The sequence below is a fragment of the Haliaeetus albicilla genome, chromosome 9, assembly GCF_947461875.1.
Source record: "Haliaeetus albicilla chromosome 9, bHalAlb1.1, whole genome shotgun sequence".
Taxonomy (NCBI): Eukaryota; Metazoa; Chordata; class Aves; order Accipitriformes; family Accipitridae; genus Haliaeetus; species Haliaeetus albicilla.
In genome coordinates this window covers 42,665,675-42,686,461 of record NC_091491.1, presented here as the reverse complement: position 1 = coordinate 42,686,461, position 20,787 = coordinate 42,665,675, and the positions used below count along the sequence as shown (strand labels likewise).

General features: G+C 48.9%; 1 protein-coding gene across 4 annotated transcripts in view; it reads left to right on the top strand.

Annotated features, from left to right (window-relative positions):
* Positions 1 to 19,998, top strand: part of KCNAB1 (potassium voltage-gated channel subfamily A regulatory beta subunit 1) — a 72,203-nt gene extending 52,205 nt beyond the window's left edge. For all 4 annotated transcript variants that reach the window (XM_069792909.1, XM_069792910.1, XM_069792912.1 and 1 more), the window contains exons 4-14: positions 1,292 to 1,371; positions 2,223 to 2,267; positions 3,511 to 3,555; positions 4,197 to 4,240; positions 7,880 to 7,966; positions 12,852 to 12,937; positions 14,084 to 14,204; positions 14,888 to 14,982; positions 16,502 to 16,622; positions 17,773 to 17,861; positions 18,487 to 19,998. In XM_069792909.1, the coding sequence (XP_069649010.1) occupies positions 1,292 to 1,371; positions 2,223 to 2,267; positions 3,511 to 3,555; positions 4,197 to 4,240; positions 7,880 to 7,966; positions 12,852 to 12,937; positions 14,084 to 14,204; positions 14,888 to 14,982; positions 16,502 to 16,622; positions 17,773 to 17,861; positions 18,487 to 18,576 (903 nt within the window). In that variant the 3' untranslated portion in view covers positions 18,577 to 19,998. The remainder of the gene's footprint in view (positions 1 to 1,291; positions 1,372 to 2,222; positions 2,268 to 3,510; positions 3,556 to 4,196; positions 4,241 to 7,879; positions 7,967 to 12,851; positions 12,938 to 14,083; positions 14,205 to 14,887; positions 14,983 to 16,501; positions 16,623 to 17,772; positions 17,862 to 18,486) is intronic.
* Positions 19,999 to 20,787: the final 789 nt, after the last annotated feature.

The following is a 20,787-nucleotide window of genomic DNA, read 5'->3' as shown; positions in this document are numbered from 1 at the left end:
TACAAAGCTTGCGCTGCTGCTACAAAAAACCCTTAATGAATCTGACATTTCCAGATATCAACTTTAATAAAAACCCCACCTATCCCTTAAATCGATTTTCTTTTCCATGCTGTTTGGAGCGATATTTCCTCCTTACCATTGGTAGTGGCACTGTTCCTGGAGCAGAAATTGGAAACTATTTTTGCATCATGTATGTAACCAGCAACAGTCATAAATACAGGCAGGGGCTCGGCTTACAAGGAGCTGCCTGATGATTTATTTTTTACATAATAAGATGAAACAAATGAAAATGAACTTGGGTTTCCTACGCACTCTTGCCTGTTCCAGATGGCTTTTAATCTCAGTTAATAATCCTCCCGAGTGCTGGGTAGCACGTGGGTTTCCCTCTGTCTCAGGTACGCTGCAGATCCATCAAAAGGAGATGCAACCTCCCAGCTGCCTTCCCTCTAGTACATGAGACAAAGCCCAAAATAACTTTGGCAGAAGGAAAACAGCTCAGGAGTCTGAACTCAAAGTTTTTTTGCTTTTTAAGTCACTTGATCTTTGGTGGTATTTCTTCTGCCGACGATGGATCACTGAGTTCCTTCCTGTTTCTTGACGTTGCGGGCTGAAGCAAGATGACTTTGATTATAAATTTGCTCCCTGGCTCTCTGGCCCTCCTTCCTTAGAATAAGTCAATGCAAAAGTGTTCATGCATGGTAAAAGAGGACTGAAACGCAGCCCCGTCCTTGAGGGATGCCCACCCTAAGGACGTTGGCCATGTGTGGGTAGCTGCCAGCCCCCTCAGGGTGCAGAATCCCCCCAGGGAGCAGCGGGACTCTGATGGGGATCCCATGAAATGACCTTCAGCTGTTTAAATACCTCCTGAAGTCATCTGGAGAACTGCAGGATGGCCTGTTGGGTAGCCAAAAAAAAAAATTAAACTCTTGCCATGGAAATACCCTTTCTGTATTAAACCCCACAGATTTGCAGACTATCTTCTATAACCCTATTAAATTCTTGGCCGCTTTCCTATTAGAAAGTTCCTATGAGAAGAGATTAATTCCTCCCAGGATGAGTCAAAGGGAAGTTGATGTAAATCTGTGTTTTGGTGCTTCTCGGGCCAGCGCACGAACCCCTGGGTGCCCTGCCAAAGGGTCTCACCCCCCGGGCAGGGAATGCTAACACCCCTCCCGGCCCTGCTGAAGCCCCTTTGCTGAGTGTTCAAGGGTTTTTCCCCGTGTGGGACAAGCCGCCGGCTGCTCGGGATGCGATCTGCCGCCCCTCACCTCTCCGTCTCTGCTTCCCCGAGGTGGCTGAGCAGCTGATGACCATCGCCTACGAGAGCGGCGTCAACCTGTTCGACACGGCCGAGGTGTACGCGGCCGGCAAGTGAGTGCCCAGCATCCCGCTCCGCTTCCCTGGGGTCCCTCTGCCTGGCTCCGCTCCTCTCTGTGTCACAGTCACTCGTGATGGATAGGGCTCTGGTGGTGCTTGGGAAGCCCCCTGCCCCCTGAGAGGGGACAGAAAAAGCTTTATATATTTGAGGCACTCTTTAAAAAAAAAAAAAAAAAAAAAATTAAACCAAAAACTCTTGTACCCACCTGAAGACTGAAATGTATCACTCGTGCTGCTTGCTGTTGGCACAGGGAGAGAAATGTCCTGAATAAATGAAAAGTCATTCCTGAATAAATGAAAAGTCATCATAATGGTGATGAATGGCCTGTGCCAGTGACAGCTCCCAGGCGCAGATCCCAGCACGGGGAACCGCTCTGGCTGCAGCAGAGCTAATGCTCTTAGTGTCACTGCGGAATTGGGGGAAAAAAAAATATCCATCCATAATACATTTGACTTGGGCTGATTTATACAGCTTTGTATTTAGTTTAAAAAGCGGACGGGGACATCACGTCCCTGGTGCGGGGGGACCAAGCGGCTCTGCCTTCCCAGAGCAAGTTCAAGCAGACGTAGGGCACGGGGGTGGAGGGCTGTCCCCGTGGGAGCGGGTGGACAAGATGCTTTGGGGGGGACCGTCCCCCGTGACGGGGATGTCTGCCCACCCCGTCGCAGCCGGTGCTGGGTCACCGTCACCCGTGGAGGGGAGAGCTGCCCAGCCGAGAGGGCTGCTGCAGGCTGGCGTCTGGGTGTCCCTGTCTGGGGGAATTGGGATGGACGGCAGCTGCGACCGGGTACCTGGCGTCGAGCATCCTCCTGCATCCCCTTACGTGGGGCTCTCTTTTGCGCAGGGCTGAAGTCATCCTGGGGAACATCCTGAAGAAGAAGGGCTGGAGGTACTGGACCGCTGGACGGTGCTCCCCGCCACCCACAAACGAGCGGGACCCCTGGGAATAGGAGAATCCTTCTGGTTTTTAAAAAATGATGCGTGTTAGGTGATGCTGGCCCAGGAGCCAGTGCTGCTGTTTCCAGGCGGTGCCGGGAGCTCGCGTGTGCGATGGTCGCACGCAGAGCAGGCAGCCAGGGCTCCTGCCGCAGCCAGACCTTTCGAGTGCCAAACAAAAACGCTCTCCTGTTTTTTTGGGGGAGCGCGCACCGGCTTCATGAGGCTGCGATCGTCAGCCTGCGGTGCTGCCTCGACCGTTGCACGAGACCATCGTCTCTGTGCCGGGCAGAGTTAACGCAACTTGTGAGCGTATCCATCGTCATTGCCGTGCACGGTGTATCGAGACAGACCGTTTGTGCATCGGCATCCTTATCTGTGTACGTAAGGCTGTGTATTAAGAATGCAAAGCTGTGATGGGCCTTCATCTTGGGTAGCCTGGTAGGAGATGATACCTAATTTAAATGATGCACATTAGCATATGTTGTGTAGTTTTAAGAGCATTTACATAATCTTTAAAGACCTCCCCTGTGTGTCATATTCAGCCTTCAACTGAAGAATGGGTTCTGGCAGTGCTCGCTCCAAAATCAGTATCCCCTGTGTTAGGGGAATGATTATTCAGTAAGAAATATCCTGGATACTGGGGAAGAAAAAAATTAAGCCTAGCAAAAGCTGGAGAAATTTTGTGTTGTGCACGTACAGTTATGCAGCAGGGTAGTTTGCGAATGATAAATCTTTGATTTACTATCACATGGGAATTTATAGATTAATTCAGTGAATGTACCGCTCTTGGAGTTTTAGTAACTCTGGGAATGCTGCATGATAACAAGAAGCACTGGATTTGGATACCAGGGGAGAATAGCGCTGTAGCTCTTGGTTAAGGACTCTGGAGATTGCTTACTCCGTAATTAAAAATGTATCTTCTTTTTGGTCAATTCACTTGAATTAGCTTTGGTTTCCAGACACCAGCCTCTGGTCACTCCCTGCCTGCCGCAGACCTGAGTGTGGGAGGAGAAGTGGCCTGTTGTAAAAAGGATTGTATGATGTGTGAACACCCGCTCTGAGCCCAGGGCTGCGAAACCAGGCACGGCCGCCGCCGCAGGAAGCCAGAGTACTGCCGCGTGTCGATAAGCACCATCCTGCTTGGTTACGTATAGGTTTTTTTAACAATAATAATTTTTCTGTTCTGTTTGCAGGAGGTCCAGTCTGGTCATAACAACAAAACTGTACTGGGGTGGAAAGTAAGTCTCACAGTTACTCATACTGGCATTTGCTGCTGGGTGCTTTTCCCTTTCACAGCTGTACAACCCGGTGGAGATTAATAGCAACTTGGAGGGGTGGTTTGTTGCTCTCATTTTCTTTCTCCTCATTTTGCGGAGTCTTTTAAGGAGTCGGAGCTCGGCAGAGGCGGCAGCCCCCAGCAGAGGCCGGGATGCTGTGCTGGGTACGCTCCTGCCCCGAGCATCCCTGCGGCTCCAGGAGCTGGAACTAGCAGGGTGAAGGCTGCCTTGCTCTGAAATCACGGACAATGTCAATGAAGCCTCAGTACCGGGCGGTCGGCCGGGGTACAGCTCCGTCCCAGCACTGCCTGGCCCCTGCTGCTATGCCAGCAACCTCACCCCTCCTCTTAGAAATGCCAGACGGAGGCTCTGCAGTCAGGCAATATCCATAGCAGGGCTGTTGCCACGTTAAATTAAGTGGTGTTACTTGTCCCGTGTGCTGTTGTCATTGAGACCGGGAACCCAAATGAAGTTCAGGGTCTCTTTGTCATATGAGTTGTAACTTCATTTTTGGGATGCTTAAACCAGAATACAAAATTAACGCTCCCTGGTTGTCAGCACTTCAGGTCTCTAACAGCCGTGTACCCGTTTTTCTTTTGCAGAGCTGAAACAGAAAGAGGGCTTTCGAGAAAACACATCATTGAAGGTACGTGTTGCATGGGGCGGGGGTCTGGCTGTGCCCGAGTACCCCGGCACGGACACGGTGGGATGCAACCAGCGGGACCCCAGGGCGATCACTCTCCCACGAGCCAGGTCTCCTTGACTCCGGCGCTCACTGCTCGTCCGTGCCAGCCCTGCGCAGGGCAGTTCCCAAGCTTGGCTGTGAAGTGCCCAAAACGCACCGCAGGATTATTCTGGCTTCTCTCAAAAAGCGCGAGCGAACGCATTTTGCACGCAAAAAGCCTTCTCTACCACACCTCCGTGCAGCAATAACCTTTGGGGTTTTTGCTGTAATAAGCAAGCGCGTTGTCCTTGGCCGGCTGCGTGTGCATCGCTTGCAGATTTATCACTTACCTGCAGCGAGCGGGGTTTGCCGTGCCGGGGTTTCATCGCTTGCCGTGAGATGACGGGAGGCAGGAAGGCTCGGTGGGTCCGGAGCTGCTTTGCTGACCCCCCCAGCTCTTTCCCGGAGGGACCAGGGCGGTCGGCAGACGTGGCCGTGGCTGCGTGGGCTCCCTTGGTGGAGCAGGGAGGGATGAGGACACGGGGCACGATGTCAGCCTGCAGAAATAGCCTCTGGAGAGGTGCCAGGTCCCATCCGCCGAGCAGCCGGCTGGGGAGGGCTGTGGGTTGCTCTCGGTGCTGTTTCTTCTCTAGTGTTTCTTCTCGATTTGGTTGTACGTTCCCTCGCCCAGCTCCTTGCACCCGCTCCCGCATCCTGCTGAGCGATGCCGTGCACTACCTTACTCATCCAGCGGGATTTATTCACCCAAGTCTCTGCTGGGTCTAACGCATGCTCCTCATCTTCATTCCAGTGGCTTTTTTTGTCCTCTCGGATGCATTATTGTTGGAGAGGGAGTGAGAGCACATACATTTTTCTATACAGATAAGTGTGTTTCACCCAATCTGGCTCTTTCCAGAGGGCTGTTGGGTGCTGGGTCAGGCACCCAGGTACAGTAGCCATGGGCATAATTATAACTTGCCCACTTAACGATAACTTAAAACAGGATTTTACATGCAGGACACAGAGCAGGGCCCATAAAAAGACACGTTTCTGTCATATTAAGGATCAGCAGTGTCAGCCATGACCTTGTCCCAGTGAGAGGTGCCAGCCTGGGCCGTCTCCTGACGGGGGCTGGAGCAGACCCCCAAAACCCCCCAGGAGGACCTGATGGGGTCTGACAACCCCCGCTCCGTGCAGATCATGAGCAGATCCCAGATAAGCAGCCAGCAGCATGGGGGCCAGGATCTGTCTTCTGCATAAATGCAGAGCAAAAATAGCATGGGTTTGGAGAAAACCTGTGTAAAGCTGCGGAAGGGAGTTCCTGGGGGTGTCCGGCTCCTCGGGGGCCGGGGATCCTTCGGGACAGAAGGGCAGCATCAGGCTTGGTACCTGTGCTTCACCTCCCTGCAGAGGGATTCGCACCGCCCGCCTCTTGTTGCTGTTTGACCCGCTTCTGTCTGCTGCCACAGAGGGATGTGCAAAACGTGTTCTTTGGGTTAGTAGGAAATTATATGCTTAATGCTAAGGTCCTCGGGGGAGCCCCGGGCCAGCACTGAGCGATGCCAGCCTGGGTAATGCAGGGCTGAAGCCCCAGGGGAGCAGCACCCTCCGTCAACCAACACGCCGCAACGGCTGCAGCAACGAGAAGTGATTTTCTTTATTGCGCCGGGTATGCTGGGGTAATTAGCCTCCTCTTTGATTTATGAGATAAGTCCTAATTGTTTACAGTGGTGTTTGGTTAAGCTAATGTTTGCTGTCAAGACAAATTAGAAAAGAAAAATTCAGGCTCATCTACATTACACGTGTGCCGCGGTGTCGGTGGTTTGATGGTGCGGGGGGGACCAGCCCGTTCACGATACACACTGCAGAATAGGCGGGAGGTATGCTTTGGTCTTTGCTTATCAGAAGGTAGCATCCGTCTGCAGAAAATCGGGTTTGCCTGCCAGAAATGGCAGCTTTAACTTGCATTTGGCCATTTGCATGTTTTGTCACCTGAATCTGCAATGGCCCATTTGTCACAGCTTTCAACAACCGGGATTTGTTCCGTATGCATTAGGACATAAATTTATATGGAAAATATTAATACTGTATTTGTATTATCCACCCCTTGCCTGGGATGTCACTGCCACCCACATCACACCACGGCTAATGCTGTCCCGAGGGGGTGAGGCGGGATGAACGTGGCATCAGCAAACTGGGTGAGCAGGGCAGCCTCCTCCCTGGGATGCAGATTTGGTCATCTTCCATCACAAAGGAGCTATTTCTTGGTGACAAGGAGCGTCACTGGAGCACGGTTGGTTTTGCCCCATAGTAACCAGCTTGTACATCTGGAATCGTCCTGGGAAGTTTTCATTATTTAGTATTTGCAGAATTCAGCTACATTAGGATATGACTTTCATATTAAGGTAATGCTGCAGAAAGTTTTTTTAGCAACATGTTATTGAACTTTCATTTGAATACTCCCCCATGAGGCGGTGTCCCGGCCACTGGTGACACTAGACCCAGAGGCGCTGGGGGAAGTTGCAGCCATGCCACAGGCGGTCCAAACCCATCCATTTTCCATTTCTTGTGGAGCTACTTCATGAAACGATAGAAAAATACTGGCAGCAGTTGAAATAACTTCACAGAACACATAGCAACTAATGTTAAGGTCAACGTTAGCTATTTTCTATAAATACATTTGGCAAAAATGGCCATTTTTTTCATCCCAAAATTCAGCGAATATATTCAGACTGCTCTATTTTGGCTCATTCTTCGTGAACATTCATAAAAACATTTTGTTCCTGGGAAGATTCATAGAAAATAAGTGTTAGAAATCCTCTTCTCTCTCTCTCTCACACACACACACATATTATATATATGTAGGCTTTTGATGCCATCTCCCATCAGATCCTCTTAGAGAAGCCGTTGAAGCCTGGGCAGTCCTGGACTGTCGCTGCTGAACTGTGCCTCGTCTTGCTCTGCAAAACTCTCTCTGCCCTATGCAATGCGTTGGTGGGCACAGCTTGCTTACCCTGCAGAGAGGGTAAAGCCCTTCATGGTGCTTTATCTGCTCACGATAACGTATCTAACCGAGGGCCACCATCCTCCCACCTGGGCTCGCATTTCTGGAAGGCTCCCCTGGGGCAGGGCTTCCTTAGGTGGGACAGCACCCAGGCGACGTGCCCCTGGGCTTGCACAGAAAGGCTCTGTGATATTATTCAGATTAAATAAACTCTGAACAGAAGTGGAGCGCTGAAGTCGGTCCCTGGAAGCTGCCTCCTGACAGGCTGGCCACGGACACGCTTGGTAACCGGTGTCTGCTCCAATCCAAATCTCAGCATAGTTAAAAAATAAAAGCAAATTCTCACGGAAGAGGGGGACTCTGCACGCGGCCAAACCAGTGTTTTCTTCTTAGTATGGCCGCATAGATACGTGACAACATTATGCAGCATCCTTCTCATATGCTATGTGGTTGTGTGTGTATATATATATATTATACATATGTACCTGTATGTACATATACACCGAGCTCTATTTTAGTCCTAATGCGGCACTGTTCTGTACCTGTCAGCTCTGTGCCGCTGCACTCCTGCCTCACTCTGACCTTGCAGGTTCTTGTCTCTGCTTTGCTGTTTCCAGGGCTAAAGGCTTCTCTCCAGAGGCTGCAGCTGGAGTACGTGGATGTCGTCTTCGCCAACCGGCCAGACAATAATACGCCCATGGAAGGTTAGTGGAAGCTTGAATTAAAGGTTTTAATGTGACTGATCCTGGCTTACAGGCTTAGACTGATGATGGTAGGAAATGAAAAACAATTTTTTATTAAATATTCAGGTGTGGCAGCTTAAATATGAAATACCTCATTCGTAATATCCTGGAGCCCCATATATTTACACTTCAATGAAATGGATTTGTATCCCTTGGAAGGAAATTGAAGTTTCCTTTACATCCCAGCGGTGGCTTTAACATTGTTTGGGTTTTTATTTCCTTTTCCTGATTCCTTCATAGGAAGGGAATTTGTGTTTGCATTTAAGGCAGATCTTCTCTGTGTCAAATGAAACCAGTATATCCCTGCCCCCGGTGCGGTCAGCTCTGGAGAGGGGAGCGTGCCAGTGCTGCTGTCCCCATCCTCATCCCTGTCCCCTGGGCTGCCCGCATAGCACATACTTCTCCCGGCGCTAAATCCAGGGGTGCGATCCAAAGTGTGGTCAGAAACAAGAAACAACCGGGAAGCTTTAGGGTTCCCTGCCGCGAGCGCCTGAGCAGCTCCAGCCGAGTCTCGGGGTCGGGCTCAGCCTCGGCACCGCAGCCGCCCGCCCCTCGGTCCTGGTGGAAATTCAGGGAACGGATTTAGGAACTCGGCAGATCTGTGACTGCGCGCTTTAATCATGTTTCACGATTGCTGATAAGCATATATGCATGTTTGGTATGTGGTGGTATAGCCCAGTTCTCCAGGAACCTTCATCAACATGTTGTGGGGTTAGCGCCCTATTTAATGGGCACCAGTTCCTGTTCCTTCTCTTTTCCCATCGGAGTTAACACAACCATTCACACTGTGGCAGAAGATTAGCTTCGCAGCTAAATAAAAAATAGCAAGAAGAAAGACTCGCAGGCTGTAGAAGCTGTCATAGACGAGTACATGTAAATCAAACAGACCTGGAGCTTGACAGGCCCCTTCGAAGCTCCTGGCGTGACTTTTGGCGGTCGTGACACCTACTTTCTTAACGAACACGGGGCCGTGCGACCGGCCACGAACCTTGGACGGATGGCACTACTGCTGCCCCGGCCGACCGGTGCCGGCAGCTACGGGTTCAGGGAACTGGCCTGGGATTTTGGGACCAGTGCAGCTTTTGCAGTAGCTGATGAGGTCAAGGAAGATGACATGTTGTATCCCGGAGGGAGAAATGACCTCTCTGCTCAGTCAGTTGTCGTCTAATGAGGCAGTGCTGAGTATATTTCCCGTGCCCGCACAGACAGCTGATCTCAGGCGTTTGCAGCTTTTCAGATGCTACAGATACTGCTAGCAGCGCTGGAGCTTGCCAATAAGGTATAAACTGTGGTGCTTGGTGAGATTTTGAGCAGGGTGAAAAAAGGGGCGTTTTTATTATGAATGGTGTGGTGTTGATTCTTCCTATGTACTTCATGCTTTTTTTTTATGGTTCACCTACTAAGCCACTTCTATCCCAGAGCATCTGTTGAACCATCTGTCAGTTCTGCACTATCTGGCACGCACAGTAAGTGCTGAGCTACCTTCACAAGACATGCAATTCCCGCTCCATCTCCTTACGTGCCTATGCTTTTCCCACGAGCAAATAGCTGCTTCTGATGGAGCAGAACCCCTAACCTTAAAACCCAGAACCTTAAAAACGTTCCCTGCTCGTGCTGCTCACGCTAATGCGTGAGGGTCCTGCTCGAGCAAACAGTGTGGCTGTACGCGGTAAGGTACAGCCAAGTAAATCAAAGGATAAACTTTGAATGTTCATTTTGTTTTCTTCGCTTGCCGCACGCAGGCAGGTGAGGTTTCTCTGCTATCGCTCGGGGTCCTCCATCTGCTGTGATGTGTGTGTCTGTGGGCATCAGCAGGCGATGGATCAGCTATTTAGAACTATTCACCTGGTCCAGCCCAGCCAGGGCAGAATCGGTTCCCGCTCCCCCAGGCTGGTCACGGACCCACTCAGGCTGCCTTAGGAGGTGTGAGTGACGGAGAGCTAATAAGAGAAGATGAGCATTTTGTACAGATTTCTTTATTGTAGGTGACTCTGGTCCCCAAAGCGTCAGGCAAAGCTTGCTGAATCTAAAAATCAGAAATGTATTTACCTTTCTTAAAAGTCTCAGAACAAACTAAAAAAGCTTTTCGTTGCAAAAGCAATGCCATATTAGCTTCAGGGGACACCTGGAGATGAGTACCCCGCGCAAAGCTCTTTGCACACCCCTGCAGTCAGGGCCAGGCAGGTCCCTGGCCAGGACAGCCGTGTCCCTCCTGGCCCCGCGGCAGCCAGGACGAGGGGCTGCCCTCCCTGGGACCGGCCATCCGGGGGGAAAATCCTGCTCCCGGCACCCGGGGGGCTCTGCTGTCGCGTGGTCCCCCCGAACAGGGACCTCGGGAGATGGGCGATGGGAAGGGTCTGTGCTTCTCTCCTGAATTTCTGCGAGTCTCATGCCTTGTTAGTCAGGCTGGAGAGCTGATCCCCCAACTGCGCTAGCAGGTGCTTTTTTTTTTTAATTTTTTTTTTTTTTTCCCCAGGCAGCTTTTCCAGCAGATGAGGAGGGCAGCTCCGGCTGCGGGGAAGGAGGGACCCCGGGGTCCCCCGGTGAGACCCCCCACATTGTCACGGCGCTGGGGGACTGGGCGCCCGCTGTACAGCCAGCCCCCAGCCCTGGCAAGTGGGGAGGGAAGGTGACACGGTTCCTATCAGGGAACTTTAAGTTACTTCACAATTATTATTATGCTGCTGGAGGCTGTTTTCCGGGTTTTGAAACACCCATTTATATTTAAGACAAAATCTCCCCTTCTTAAGTCATGCCATTTGTGCCATCCAGCTGGCAGACCGAGCGGTCCAGGCATGTGCTCTTCACAAAGCATCCCTTCGCCATACCCATGGAAGCAGTCTCTGGTAAACAAGAAGATGTATATATATATATATTTTCTGAGTTGACTTCAGTTTTTCTTGAAAGGAGTAGAGGTGGGAGAAATGAAAACAACCATGGACTGAAATGTGTAAGAGGCATATGATGAAATGCTTATCAAAATTCCTAAATGGTAGTGTGGCAAAAATAGAAAACTAAACCCAGTGAGAAGCCAGTGCTGCCGAGGAGGGAGGGATTGCCGTACCCCTGCCCATTGCACACAGCATGTCTGGGGGTAGCCAGGTAGCTGCTTGATAATGGGGCATTTTGTTGAACTAATACATGCCCAAGAATAAAATGCTTGGAAATAGAGAAAAGTGTGGTTTTGGCCAAAATGAAGAAGAAGAAAAAAAAAGAAAATAATATCTGGCATTGAATTCTGCTCTTCATCAGGGAAAAAACTTCTCAAGCCAACGTTTCCCTCGAGAGGAAATGTCCCTTTTCCGTGGGAAGGCAGAAGCCCAGCGCAAGAGGCACAGTGTCTCCTGTACAGCCCTCCGAGGTTATAAATGGAGACTTCATCATCTTTAGCTGCTTGTCGCCTCCTGCAGAAGAAATCTCACAATAATGTCAAGATTGGCAGTGTAATCACCCCTCTGCCAAGCTTTTTTTTTTTTTTTTCCATAAATAGGATGAGAATCCTCATGATATAAAAGGCAGCTCATCTTGATCTTGAGACAGCGATGCCCAGAGTCGTTGTCCAAGTAACGGCAGGGATGTCACAAGCACACAGGGCTTCTCCGTGCAGCCCCGCGGCCGACCAGAGTCGTCTCACTGTAGTTCCATGGGTCAGAAATTCATGGTGTAGGGGAAGAGTATCGGCTCCTTGCCGCTTTCCCGAGGGAAAAGCGCACTGACCTCGCGCTGATGGCGAGGTGCCTTGTGCGGCACTGGGAGTAGTGACTAAGTACTAGTTTCTTTTGCCTCTCAGAGCGAGTTTAGCCCATTTTTGTCTGTTTAAATGACGTGTTGTTAGCGGCCAGTGTAGTGCCAGTGCCTTGCCAGCCGCTGCTCGGCTCCAAAGGGCAAGGAGTAAGAAATATGAATTTATTACTGCAGCTGGGGCAGTTATTTATACTGTCATGGTTGCTGTGCCCTGGGGACCCCGCTCGGTCCCAGGGACCCCTCTCCTCTGCAGCGGCGCTGCCTGGGCTCCCCGCGATGCTGCGTACCCAGCAGGCTGCTCCCAGGGAGAAATCAGCCTTAAAAATGAGTTGCGAACAGTAAGCAGCAGCTATTTTCTTTATAGCATTAGCGAGGCATCCTACCAGGCTCTGTAACCTCCTGGGCAACCATGAGGGGTAGACAATTTTTTCTCCTTTTCTTGCAAACTAAAGTTTATGATGGCTTTTCTTCCCCCACAAGGAGACAGGGATGCTCAGCAGGGGTCTGATGGATGGAAATTAAAGATCCTGCCCTGGTGCTTATAGCCTTGTAGGCTTCCATCTTCCCCAAAGAAAAATGAGGACCGTGGGACTGCTGCGCTGAGGAGCTGTGCCGGGTTTTGCAGAGGTGCCGCCTGCTCCTCCCACGGCCGGCGGGGCCCTCGGCGGCGTGGGGTTCCATCATCCAGTTTTGCAACTTTATCCCCAGCATCCTAATATTCCTAGTAAAAAGAAACAGGACCAGATATATGCTTTTAGTAAACAAATTTTAAAATAAATTTAATTTATCTTTCATTTTATTTTTCGACTGTGCTGCCCTCTTGTGTTAAATTTTAAAAGAGATATTACCATAAGGCGGTGGTAGGCAATGGCCAGTTGGTAAAAGCAGTTTTTAAACAACTGCAGGATAAATGTCTTTACATTCACACTGTCAATGCTTTTTCATCCATGCTCGAGCAAGAGAACACAGCAGAAGTACTGTTTAATGCAAAGCTGCTCAGGCTTGTCAGCGAACTTGGCATTTATAAGTGGCTTTGGGAGGATTTGGTGCTGAAAAATTGGTCTCTGTGCAGTTCTCATACTTCTTTTTTCCCCTCCTTTAGAAATTGTCCGAGCAATGACACATGTAATAAATCAAGGCATGGCGATGTACTGGGGAACATCGCGCTGGAGCGCTATGGAGATCATGGTAAAGTTGATTTTTAGGAAAGTGTTGACACTTGGTAATTCTCCATCCAGGCTGCAGAGTCTGCTGAGAGCCATGCTGGGACCTGAATCACAAGCAGGTGTCTGGGCTGGGGATGTTTGCCTTCTACTCCATCCAGCATCTCTTCACCTAAAATAATTTTAAAACCTGTTCCAGAATGAGTCTAGTGTTAATTAGGAGAAGATGGGCTGATCTGGGGGTTTGGGTGTCTTGGCTCACTTAATTGGGGTTTGTTTCATTTTGGTTTTATTCGGCTGACTTCAAGAATTTTGGTAAAGCGCCTGTTTGATGGCCGTGCCCCGTTGTTGCCCCGTTTCAGACGTGGCTCTCGGCAGCAGGTCCATGACCCGCTGGACCGTCGGAGCTGCTGCTGCGGTGGGAACGGTCCCCGTGCAGGGGAGAATTCCCCGTGGGTGGCACTGCTCTGAACATGTCGCGTCCAGAGGTGCAGATGGGAAATATCCCTGCTCGGCAGTAGGGACCTCCTTGTTGGCTTTACCTGAAAAACCCTAGACTGGGGGAACCAGCATCCCGACAGCTCATCCTTAATGCTTTGTCAGAAGCATTTGCTGTTGCCCAGATTGGTGGTCGATGCCCCATCCCTGGAAGCATTCCAGGTCGGGTTGGACAGGGCTCTGAGCAACCTGAGCCGGTGGAAGATGTCCCTGCTCACGGCACCGGGGTTGGACTAGATGACCTTGAAGGATCCCTTCCAACCCAAACCATTCTGTCATTCTAAGAGATGCCAAGAGCGTCCTGCTGGTCCCTGCTTCTCGTGGCAGGGTCAAAACACGATAAACAAGCTCGGCACCAGCCATCTCAGCTGGGAAGTTGTTTGGCTTGTTGCTGCGCTGGCGCTGAAGCACCTTTGGGCTGGAGGAGGCGGGAGGTGGGCACGTACCCTGCTGCGGCGGGCACAGGGGCAGTGGGGAAGCAGGGCAGCCAGGGATGCGGCTGCGTTTCTGCCTCGGCATGGCAGCTTTCGGAGGGATGTGCGTGGCCTTGCTAAGGGGTAGCGAAATGAGTTCGTTGGCACCTGCACGCTCAAGGAGGGTTGGCTGGTAGGTTATGTCCCGCAAGATGCTTTCGCTTAATGAAGTATTTTATCTACTGATTTCTTTTCTCCAGGAAGCCTACTCCGTAGCCAGGCAGTTTAACATGATACCGCCCGTGTGTGAGCAAGCTGAATACCATCTCTTCCAAAGAGAGAAAGTGGAGGTTCAGCTGCCGGAATTATATCACAAAATCGGTGAGACCGACTGCCGTGCCTTTCAGCTATTTCATTTGCAGAAAGAAATACAGAGCAGGCTGACCTGGGGCTCTACATGGGAACAGCACTCACCTTCCCTGGATCTGAAGGGGACAGACAAGTATCTATCTAATGACGCAAAAGAAAAACTGGCTTATTGTGCCTCTGATAGAAATAGGTGTTAATTGCCATGGCTGCTTCTTACTTTTTGACTCCCGTGGACCGTGCAGGTGCCACCTCTCCCCGGCATCAGAAGACACTGATGCCTCCTTGTGCATCTCCTGCCGGGGTGTCCCCAGCAGCGGGGCTGAGGACCAAGCTGAGTGGGGACGGGGGGGAGCTGGTGCCCCTGCCAAGCGGGGCCAACGCAGGAAGGACGTGATGGTGTAAGGCAGGACGGGTGTAGGAGATACCTGGTCAGGAGTTCAGGTGCTTTGCTGCGGCAGGAGCCAGGATGGGGCTGGAGGGTCTCAGAATAAGGTTTTGGATGAATAAGCTAGTCAGTGCCCCTTAAGGGCATCAGCAGCATCTTCCTGGAAGACGCCAACTGAATGTCACTGCCAGCGGCAATAGAAACAAGCAGCAGTTGTTTTGCTTTTATTTTTTAACTAAAAGTCCTATTTTTGATACAACTCTGATTTCCCCCAGTCCCTTAAAAATCTCCTCCTCTGTTTTCTCTGCAGGGGTCGGAGCAATGACGTGGTCTCCGCTAGCCTGTGGGATCATCTCAGGGAAATACGGCAACGGGGTCCCTGAAAGCTCAAGGGCTGCACTAAAGGTACTTTTTTTGTTGCATGTTTGAGAAAAGTAGATGTGCTGCTTTTGCGAGGGCAAGCAAATAACAAAGGGAAAACGGATCCCTCGTGAGAAGGCTGGCCTGTGTGCTGCTGTATTGATGGATCAGCTTGGTTTCTCCGGCAACCGCACTTCGAAGTGCGGGAGACCGGGTTATAAAGACACTGGGGTTCGCGCCGGTTGTGGGGCAGCACGCCACCGGCACCAGGCTCTGGGGGGGTCTGCAGAAGGATGCGTCACCACCCTTACACAGACCAGACACAGTCAACGAGAAGGCACAAGCCCAGGGTTTCTGTCGTGTTTGATGCTCCCAGCTGGTGTTAATCGATACAGCTGCTGTGACTTCAAACCCTCTTAACCACACGGCGCAGGTACAACAGACTTGGACATTATTTTTCCTGCCCACCCTTCCCTGGGCACCAGCCTACGAGGCAGCGAGCGCATGGGGGGAGCGGTGGTGGAGCTCAGCCCCGCAGCATCCCTCCAGGGAGCCCCGCAGGCAGGGCAGACCCCCAGCACCCCAGGAAACCTGTGTGTCCCCGGTGGTCCTGCCCTTTGCCAGGCAGGGCAGCAGCCCTCTCTAACAGGTTTTAGCATTGCGGTGTCACCACAGCGCTTGGTTTCTCCCACAATCATCTGGATTTTATTCTTATTGAGTGTTACGGGGTCTCCTCCCATATCACGCCTGCGGCAGGCCTGTTATTTAACAGCTTGAAAAATGGCAGAGCGCTGAAATGTCATGGATTTGGGAAAAAAAAACCCTCAAATGGTATTTGAGCCTCTGTAGCAGCTGATGGGCAAAAGCCAACACTGCCTGACAAGTGCCAGCAGGTTGACGTACATCCCTGTGCTGCTTTTTGCTCAGCTTGGTGCTTTTTAAAAGAAAGATGCAGTCTGTGCTGAGTCGCTTACAAAGGGCAACGTTTTCAAATGTGGTTATTTCATTGCATTTGTGGGGTTTTTTTTCCAAAATGAAATACTTTATTAATATTTTGTAAAAGCTGGCTAAGCAGGTAGCATTGCAGAGAGGCATCCAAATTAAATTGATGAGAGTGAAGCAGAATCAAGTTTCGAATCTGGAGCTGGGAGAACTGCAATCTCAGCTTCGTTTAATTAATTTTCTAATCTTGAATAGTAATAGTCAATCTTGAACAAGATCAGATGTTCTCTCTCAATTGTTGTGGGGGGTCTCTGTCAAGATCTTCTCAAGTTGACTAATATTTCACTTCTTTCTGCTCTGCGATGGGATCCAGCGGTCCAAAAATAAAATTGCGGAGGTTCCAGATTCCAGACCGAGTCCATTAGTTGCATAAAGCCAGAAAGATATAGATATAGGCTCTCACAGGAGATGTCCTGGTCCTGTCGTAATTGCTTTGGGTAGCAAAGCATTGTGTTATTCAGCCTCCGTTACCTCCTGGGTTGGATATGGCTTTTTAAGAGCTGTTTATAATTGCCTTCAACTTTCCGTTGCGGAAGATTAAAGCAATGTAATTCACCTCCAGTGCTACCAGTGGCTGAAAGAGAAAATCATAAGCGAGGAGGGCAGAAAGCAGCAGGTGAAGCTGAAGGACCTGTCGCCCATCGCCGAGCGCCTCGGGTGCACGCTGCCTCAGCTGGCCGTCGGTAGGTGACGGGACGGGGACGAACGTCACCGCGCCTTTGCCGTTGTCACCAGCGCATCACCTAGCTCGCATCCTTGTGGTGCGAAGGGAAACGCAGAGAGAGAGTCTGTGCCTTATGGGTCGGTGAGAGACGAGCGCAGGGGAAACCTCGTACAAAGCCCTAAAGCTACAGGAGCTCTGTTAGTGCTCCTGTCTTCTGGTTAAGTGTTAGCGATCGTTAGGCAAATGGTAGCACAGAAAAAGATGGGTCGTCTTTCAAATAGGACAGAGGATGGCTTTGTCTTTGCCTGTATCTATTTTAAACACTTAAATGATTATTTGCTATCAGGGATTATGGAATGAAATGCCAGAAAGATAGAAAGACTGAAGATGGGTGGTGCAACACCTCATTAGGAGAAGGCTAATGCCTCTCAAGGAACACAGTAAAAGAACAAAACAAAACAAACAAAACACGCTGTAGGCGTTAATTAAATATGCCATGTATTGCTTTTGAGGTAACCATTAGCCTCACACAAAATAACTTTTTTTTTTTTTGAGCAGTGAAGTTAAAAATTACTTAAAATAAGATTGTTTCCAGCATCATCATCAGGCTTTGATTGACAAGAGGGCTAGTGTATCTTGGGCCATCCTCAGGGGTCCAACCCTGACCTGCCTGTTTCTCCAAACAGTCCCTCCCTGGGTGGAAGACCTCAGTTGTTCAGCGCACTGGGCTGATGGACACAAGAGAATGCTACTTTTTGAAAAGAGTGTTGTTTTTTCTTGTTTGGGTTTTTTTTAATAATTTGTGCTGAGAGCCAAGGCTGAAAAATACCACACATGTCTGTGTGTTAGAAAAACGATCCCTGGTTCAAATAGCAAAGAGGTGAATCCTTGTGATTTGTGATAGGGAAAAACCCAAACCCCGCTATTAAGACAACTGCTGGGCCAGGGACCAGGGTCAGACGGGATGCTGGAAGATCTGCGATATGGTTTGTTATCCGACCCATGCATCTTCTTCCTGGTAGTGCCAGGAGAGTAAAGTGAAGGTTGAGACAACTAATGCTGTCGTTATTTTTTCAAATAGAGATAGAAGCTCTGACAAACATTAGGATCTGGAGTAACGCTGTGTCGTGACACCTATGTTCCTGACCATCTTGTGACTTTATTCCCAGCATGGTGCCTGAGAAACGAGGGGGTGAGCTCCGTTCTTCTAGGATCTTCCAACCCAGAGCAGCTGATAGAGAACCTGGGAGCCATACAGGCAAGTGCAGGTGGTGGTGGCACCTAAACAGAGGTGCTTAGCAGCACACCTTGAGAGTAGCACCCTCCTTCTCTTAATGTAGTTTTAATACTTTGTATTTTGTTCCAGGCATCTTCCAGTTCTAGTTACGCACGTTAATTAGGCAAACCTACGGTGCATCACTGTGACTTACCACCATTTGTGGTAGTTACTGCCGTATCCAGCAACAGGAGGGTGGCATCAGCAGGTTTAACTTATCTGAAAAAGCAAGCGCCCTGATTCCAGGACATGTTGTGATATATTCTGTGCTAAGTCTCCCACAGGGCACGTGTTACTTGCACCCACCTTAATTATTCTCTGTTGCTTTTCACAACAAGAGCCTCCTCTGATGTTCTTGCCACCAGCTCGCCAGCTGCTGCAGCTGAGCAATACCGTGCACATAAAGTTTAGGAGCACTTCTGTGATTCTCTCACTGGGTAAAGATACGACAGCAGTTTTTCCTTTAAGGGAGAAAGGTATTAGATGAATGTTTCAATATCTGCTGCACAAAAACCCAGAGGAAACGTTATTTGATAAAATCTGGATTTAAATTTGGAAAAACCTTTAACGGAAGCTTGATTAAACATCTGTTTTCTTCTACCCCTAGGTCCTTCCAAAGATGACATCCCACATTGTAAATGAAATAGATAATATTCTGGGAAATAAGCCCTACAGCAAGAAGGACTACAGATCATAATGCAATGCATGAATTCCCTGGACTGCATGGTTTTAGAAGTGCTCTGTACAGAAGTACAGCCCCGAATTAATATCCGGTCATGAGAATCATTCAGCAGCTTGCTGCTCGGTGTCTGCTGTCACTGGATCCTTCGAGATGTGTGCTGTTGCTACTAATCTGCAGTGAAATTTAAAAGCACAGTTGATCTCTCTTCTAACCAAGAATAACCTTGTATTTTCTTACCTTCGACTGAATTCATTAATTTTTACTTTACTCTTAGCACCTCATGCTTGTGCTGTGAAAAACACTTGTAAAGCAAAAAATAATTTATAACCTTCAGGTACTTGGTAATTAAAGAAGGATGTACAGATCTATTTTTTCAATGAAGAAAAGCCAGATACAACTTAAGGTTTTAATAAAACCACATTTGGGAAATCTCAACTATAAAGTTTCTTCAGGTTAACAGATAGAAGGGGCAAGCTCAAATTTTCCATTTTCTTTTTTATGCTGAATATATGCTTTAGATTTCATTTGTAGTTGAATAAGGGTTGTAAGACAGAGAATTAGTTAGAAATTAGATAGCTCAACTCCTAACTATACAAATGTTTCAGCTGTGGAGCGCTCCTGGGAAGTATTTCTGAGTACAAGCCAGAAGAGCACAGTTAGAAAATCCAAACAACACGCATGCCAGGTTAATAAAAACAACGGCTGTTTGCAAAATTCTAATTCCACATAAACCTTAAACCAAGAAAGCCATGATAAAATATTGGGTTTTGCATCTACAGAAACCTGCCTCTACTTCTGCCTGCTTGTAGATGTAGCTATTGCAAATTTCAATATTCATGAGCTTTTAAGGATATAGATACTTATAATATATATAATATATAGCTGCTGAAAAATACCAGAAAAAAGTCAGGTACGTACTTTGGTGGAAGGTCACATTTGCTTTAACTTGTTCTGGAATCGGGCATAAGTAAATGCATAGTATTTTTAAGACACAGTTTAAACACGTAGGTTTTTTTGTGAGCACTTCATCCCTCTACAGGAGTTGATAGTAAGCATTTATATATTAATTTGCCCATCTCAAGAACCATGTCATATTTTACCATGAGTTTGCTTTGTAAAACACGCCTATGATTTCGGTAAATGTTCCTCACTCGTATTGACTCGCGTACTTCGGGCACATACTTCCTAGGGGGTACAGCTATGTACAGTATTTGTAGGACCCTTGTATCCTAGTCCCCTTAACGCCAGGATACCTGCAGAGCGCGTGCAGCGTTCACGGGGGGCCACGTGAACAGATATTAATACTTGAGTTGTCTTCTCCTGTATTTAATCCAATGAGCTATGGTATGTGTAAATGAACTTAGCTGCTGTATATCCAGAAATGCAGTCTGACTTTGACTTCTGCTTGGACACAATAAAAGCATTTTGTGCATCTAATTTTATACTTGGAGACCTGTTACTAATAGCGAGACTGATTGTGAAACAGCAATGGTTTACGTTGAAACTGGATATGTATCGTTCCACAGGCAACACTAATCTTCAGCTGTACCCATGTTGGGCAAGGGACAATGACCTCGCACAGGGGAGCGACAGGCTGCGCTGGTCTGGCTGTGCGTCTTGGAGAAGGTACTTCTAGAAGTTAGTCTCCTAAGGCAGACTGGTATCAGCCGTATACAACGTTTTGTCCTGAAATAAACACCACATGAACGTCCTCCTGACAGTTCACTGAAATCCCACTGCCATTCCGTCACCAGCCTCTCCAAAATGACGCTGGGCTGGTCAGTCACCCGAAGGCACTGCTCACCTCCCTGCTATTACTTACTTTCACTGCCCTGGGCCACATCCCCTAATGTTGCAGTATTAGCTGTGAAAATTAACTATTTCAGTATTTTAAAATCTGCTTCATGGGCAGCTCAAAGGCTTTGACCATTATACAGTTAGCAGCTTCATTATTTTAAAAGTAGAATTATTTTCCCAGTAGCAGACTAGTTCCTTTTCTCACCTCTGGAGGTACAACATAATGTTCTTTCTTCCCCTCCTCAGATAGATGGGAATCCAACAACATATTAAAAATATATTAATTCCCAACTTTTTTTTTTTCTTCTTTTTTTAATTGAAAAGGAGATGGTATTGTCCCTTACTTAGAGCAAAAGCTTAGAAGTTAGCTTGCCTAGTGCTCTGGGCGCAATGGGGTGCCAAGCAGTAGCCTAGCTTTAGGCTAAACTT